At 49.9% G+C, this 5,670-nt stretch overlaps 1 protein-coding gene across 1 annotated transcript; it reads left to right on the top strand.

Moving 5' to 3' along the window:
* Positions 1–497: 497 nt before the first annotated feature.
* PHOX2B (paired like homeobox 2B) lies at positions 498–5,380 on the top strand. The gene is made up of 3 exons (XM_033214097.1): positions 498–1,098; positions 1,937–2,124; positions 3,151–5,380. Exons 1-3 carry the CDS (start codon positions 858–860, stop codon positions 3,664–3,666), a joined length of 945 nt encoding a protein of 314 aa, XP_033069988.1. The 5' UTR covers positions 498–857; the 3' UTR covers positions 3,667–5,380.
* The last annotated feature ends 290 nt before the right edge of the window (positions 5,381–5,670 follow it).

Genomic DNA, 5,670 nt, shown 5'->3' with positions numbered 1-5,670 from the left:
TTTAGCTGCAAGGAGAAATGCAATTTATAAAATGCTTTCTCTCTCTCTTTTTTTTAACCCCTTCTACCAGGTGTATTTTTAAAGAAATCCGCTTATCGTTCACATAAACCCCCTTGACCCACTTACTCTATGTTACAGGGCGCCTGAGTCTTGCCAATGTCCCAGTCCTTTACAACATTTCATGCACTTCGGGGGGTAGGCTTGTTGTTAAATTGAGCGTGTAACACTCTTACAAAACAGGTTTTCTATGACATCAAGGTTTCTTCTCCCTAACTGAGGGGAAAAAAAGAAGAGGACGAAAAAGGGGGAAAACACACACACTATCTCAATTTATGCCTAAGGTATATGATCAGTTAAAAAGGCTTAAAAGCTCGGGGAAATTGGATCAGGGAGAATCGTCACCCAACTTTCATTATTTCCAAGTAGTGTGATTGAATTAAAGGGCAGGGAGCTGGTTAGAAGGGAGGATCAGGGGCTCGGTGCGTAATGGTGTGGTATTAAATTCTAATTAGAGATGCAGGAATCAATGATAGGGAGGTTGGACAGCTCAGTTCCCCAGTGCCAGCCCAATAGACGGATGAGTTATTGTCATGTAAAAAGCGCCAGCAATAAGACCAACCGCTTTGCTATTGTCCAAGTGGAAAGAGCCAAGTTTATTATGAGGACTATATGCTCTAGAGACCTCAGACAAGGCATCTCATAGGAGGCTTTTTCATAAAACTAGGCTCTGCTGGTAGTAAGGAGGCCAGTTTGGAGGCAGGCGTTGAGCTGAGCACATCTCCCCACTCCAGCCACCTTCTCCATATCCATCTTTTATTTCATTTTTCCACTTGGCTGAGCCATCCAGAACCTTTTCAATGTATAAAATGGAATATTCTTACCTCAATTCCTCTGCCTACGAGTCCTGTATGGCTGGGATGGACACCTCGAGCCTGGCTTCAGCCTATGCTGACTTCAGTTCCTGCAGCCAGGCCAGTGGCTTCCAGTATAACCCGATAAGGACCACTTTTGGGGCCACGTCCGGCTGCCCGTCCCTCACGCCGGGATCCTGCAGCCTGGGCACCCTCAGGGACCACCAGAGCAGTCCGTACGCCGCAGGTAAGGACCTTCAGCTTTCTCAGCGGAGGAAGCCGCCTTTCCGCCCGTATATAGGAAGCCTTGATTGCATTTGAAAATGGAAATGTGTTTAGTATTTACCAAACGAAATTTGCTTACACAAATGAAAGAATTTATCACGTTAGAAGCGATTGCAGGGAGGGGTAATTCACTTACAGGGTTACACTATCCTAGTCACACCCGAACCGCCAACAAAATTATCTTAAGCTGCCAAAATGATAGGCATAATTTATTTACTTTGCGATGAGACGTAAAGCTTAGAAAATAATTAAATAACAAAGAGTAAAGCTCATTACTGGCAGTGTCTCTTTTTTTAAGAACCGACAGCGGCTCACACCTCTTTGGCTGGTCATTTTTATGATTATTTCTTTACTTTATTATTATTTTTTTGCAGCACTTTCTCCCAACTTTTGAGCCGGGTCAACTTTCTGAGAACTGAAAAGTTTCCAAAGTGGGACTGTTTGGTAACTTCTTTCCTGGCTCCCTGATATTCCTAATGAGGTTTTTGGATTTTTTTTTCCTCTCTGGTTTTTTCCTGCTGAAAGCACTATCCCCAGTCCGTCACATCGCGCTGTTTCAATCCACCCAAAGGCGCTTGTGCCGGAAACGACTCCGCCAAGTCCGAAGTTTGAGTCCAGGTTTCCGTAGATAACAAATTTGCTCGGTTTCTTCCGGCAGCTTCTCTGTGCGATTCTCCGCGCGGGTGTAGGTAGCGGCTGCCGGATGACCTGACCTTGGAGTCCCCACATTCTAGCTCCACGGCCGGCGCGCTGCCGGCTGATTCGCTCACTTTCTATCTCCTCTGTCATACTCTATCTAGTTCCTTACAAACTCTTCACGGACCACGGCGGCCTCAACGAGAAGCGCAAGCAGCGGCGCATCCGCACAACTTTCACCAGTGCGCAGCTCAAAGAGCTGGAAAGGGTCTTCGCGGAGACTCACTACCCCGACATCTACACTCGGGAGGAGCTGGCCCTGAAGATCGACCTCACAGAGGCGCGAGTCCAGGTACGCGCGCCTGGAAACCGACCCTGCTCCTCCGCACTGGTCCGGGGAGGTGTCGGGGTGAGGGGCGGCTGGTGAAATTCGAAGTCCTGGAGCCTCGAGTGAGAAAGACCCAGAGCCCCAGGGCCGATCAGAAACAGTGGATTTGGTGTGGCTGTGCGTTCGAGAAAGGCTTAGAGCGCGCGCTCTTGGCATTTTATTTCCAGCTGCGAAGTGTTTCCCACCCGAGCAGAGACATGGGGGGCCTTGGGACGTGGATGAACAAGGCAATTTCGGGGACAGAAAGTGCCTATGGTGGAAGGTGTGCAGACTTTGCTCCCGTATTATAAGTCTTTCCTTCTTTTGTTTCTTTTTTCCCAAATGCCTCCTAACTCAAGTGCTTTTAACCTGGCCCCATGGCATATAGGTGCATTTCCCCAGAAACTATGACTTGCATCCGATTTGCAAAGGGTCTGTGACTTCATGAAGGTCAAGAACCATAACTTACTCTAAACTGTTAGACACAGGTGCGCTCACGAGTTGGCCACAGCGCCTCTCTGGGCGAGCCCCCGACCGAGAAGCGGTACGCACCATGGCATGCTCTTCCAGGCCCAAAGGCCGGGGATGCGCATCGGAGCAAACCCAGAGGATCCCTTTTCCTTCTACCAATTAGAGTTTAACTGTAGAACTTAGGCTTAGGAGTGAATGACGAGCTCGGGGCTTGCTCAAGAAGCAGACTGAACAGAGGTCCACCAAAATAAGGCCTTCCCTTTCAGGGTCTTTCTGGGACCTGTAGCTTTTTTAACTCTGCCTCAAGCCTTCATTTTCCTGGCGTGCTCACTCCCCCTAAGAAAGTTTCTCCGAAGATGCACAGCAGCAAGAAGCGGTAGACTTGGTGGACTGGGTGCGCGCGGGGGTGACCACGGATCATGGGGAGGAGGGTGTTAAAACAAGCCGAAGTAGAACGTGGGCCACCCTAACCGTTGCTTTTCTTTCCCATTTTCTTCTTTCTTCCCCTGCTTCATCGTCTCTCCTTCCGTCTTGGGCCAGGTGTGGTTCCAGAACCGCCGTGCCAAATTTCGCAAGCAGGAGCGCGCAGCGGCAGCCGCGGCGGCCGCGGCCAAGAACGGCTCCTCGGGCAAAAAATCTGACTCTTCCAGGGACGACGAGAGCAAAGAGGCCAAGAGCACCGACCCGGACAGCACTGGGGGCCCAGGTCCCAATCCCAACCCCACCCCCAGCTGCGGGGCTAATGGAGGCGGCGGCGGCGGGCCCAGCCCGGCTGGAGCTCCAGGGGCTGCGGGGCCCGGGGGCCCGGGAGGCGAACCCGGCAAGGGCGGCGCAGCAGCAGCGGCGGCGGCCGCAGCAGCAGCGGCGGCGGCCGCGGCAGCGGCGGCAGCTGGAGGCCTGGCTGCGGCTGGGGGCCCTGGACAAGGCTGGGCTCCCGGCCCCGGCCCCATCACCTCCATCCCGGATTCGCTTGGGGGCCCCTTCGCCAGCGTCCTATCTTCGCTCCAAAGACCCAACGGTGCCAAAGCCGCCTTAGTGAAGAGCAGTATGTTCTGATCTGGGATCCTGCGGCGGTGGCGGCGGCGGCGGCGACAGCGGGCGAGCCAGGGCCCGGGCGGGCGAGTGGGCGAGCGGGTAGGCCCAAGGCTATTGTCGTCGCTGCTGCCATGGCTTTTTCATCGAGGGCCTAAAGTAATCGCGCTAAGAATAAAGGGAAAAAGGCGTCGCCCTCATTTCAACCCCACTCCTACCCCCCTTCCTCAACCCCCAAACAAAACAAAACAAACTTCCCTGGCTTCGCACCTGCCTGGGGCCGCGCATCGGGGCCTGGGCTCCTCCTGCTGACCGGGGGTTGTGAGCAGCGCGGCCTGGACGCGGGGCACTCTCAGGGGGCTGTGTCTGCGTGTCAGTTTGTGTCTGTCTCGGGGAATGTGTGACTGTGGCCCAAGCAGGTGACAGGAAGAGATGGGGGCCCGCAACCAACTCAGTGACTTGTTTAGGAAAAAAAAAGGCAAAAAAGTAAAAATAAAAACAAAAAGTTGGAAGACAGAAACCATTAAAAAACAAAAAGCCAACAACCCAGAAAGGTTTAAAAAACATAAGAAAAAAAAGAGACAAATTAAAGAGGGGCTAGGGGAGAAGCTGCAGCTGGAGCTGAAGGTTCGATCTTGTGAACCCCTAAATCCGCTCCCTCCTAACAGCACGGATTCTCTTGGGGCTCTTCTTCAGGGAAGAGTAGGGACGCCTTTCCAGCCCATCCTTCCTATCCTGTGCTTGGGTTCGGGTCACTGCGGCGACGACTCGCTCAGACTCTCCCGGTGGCCAGAATGACTTTCTCGCTCCCCCTTGCCTGTCCCACCTCGCTGAACACCATCCCGCCATTAGGGCATCGGAACCCCACACAGTTGCAACTCCCAACCCCGAATCTTTGCAGCCGTTGGGCCCGGAAAGATGCCCTATCCATGAGATGCCTTTTCATCTACAAACTCTGCAAAATGTGTCTCATGTTTCGCAACTCTTTTTTTCCCCCTCGCTCCCGCCCCCGTTGGCATTTTCTTCTTCCACCAGCTTTTACTGAACTTTTTGGCACTGCTTTGGATTGGAGTCAATTGCAGTCCACATAACTGGCTGCAGAGAAATCTGCCGAGCAAGGAAAAGGCACACACACACGTTTGCAGAAGTATCTCGGTTTGCATTTCTGTTGGAATGATCCGAATTGGACTCACATCCTGTATGGTGGATGGACTGTATATTGAGGGTTCCATTCTTCGCGCAGTTTAGACATCTCTGTTTTGATTTTTTTGTTGTTGTTTTTATTTTAAAAGGCACAAACTCTAGATATTAGTTGAATGTTGAGGCTTTAACTTTTTCGGTGTCTTTCTACAACTGTGTTCTGTGACTCAATTGTATCGTGTTAATATCAGTACAGACCGTCTCCTCTACGTGACCGTATAATGTTTTTCTCTTCTTGTAGTCTCTATGGCGTGTCTTTATGGTGTAATAAGGTTCTCACGGGTTCAATCTTTTGTGTTTAGAGAGGCCACAGTTCAGACAACGGTATATATTTTTGTTATCAGGTGCATGTCTGTCTGATTTCTTTTTTTTTTTTCCTGTTGGACTATGTTTGTGAACATAATTGTCATAAGTTATGTTTCAGATTTTTGAATTTATTTATATGTGTTATAATGAATGCTTCTATTTAAAAGGGAAATATTTCTACATGTGCATATAGTTTTCCAAGAGTGTACCATTAACTTGATTGTTGATAATAAAAACAAAAAGCAAGTTTAGCAATTGAATTCTTCTTTTTCTTGATTCATTTTTTTTGGGGGGGGGTTGGTAATTTTTTTAAGTTTTATTTTAAAAGGATAAGGGAAGATAAAGGAAATTGTACTAAAAATAGCAAGTATCCCACTTGGCTCTGGACATCCAGGTGGGTTGTGACATCTAAACCCATGCAGCCAAATTCAGCCAAATATAAAATTTAGTGCTTTAGAGAGCAGGGAGGATTCTTGTCCATGCTTTTCTGTCCCCCAGAAGCACACCAGGGATTGATAAAAT

This window comes from Trachypithecus francoisi, unplaced genomic scaffold (genome assembly GCF_009764315.1).
Source record: "Trachypithecus francoisi isolate TF-2019V2 unplaced genomic scaffold, Tfra_2.0 Lachesis_group1, whole genome shotgun sequence".
In the NCBI taxonomy this organism is placed as follows: domain Eukaryota; kingdom Metazoa; phylum Chordata; class Mammalia; order Primates; family Cercopithecidae; genus Trachypithecus; species Trachypithecus francoisi.
The sequence above is the reverse complement of the archived record's forward strand: the minus strand, read 5'-3'. Positions and strand labels throughout refer to the sequence as shown.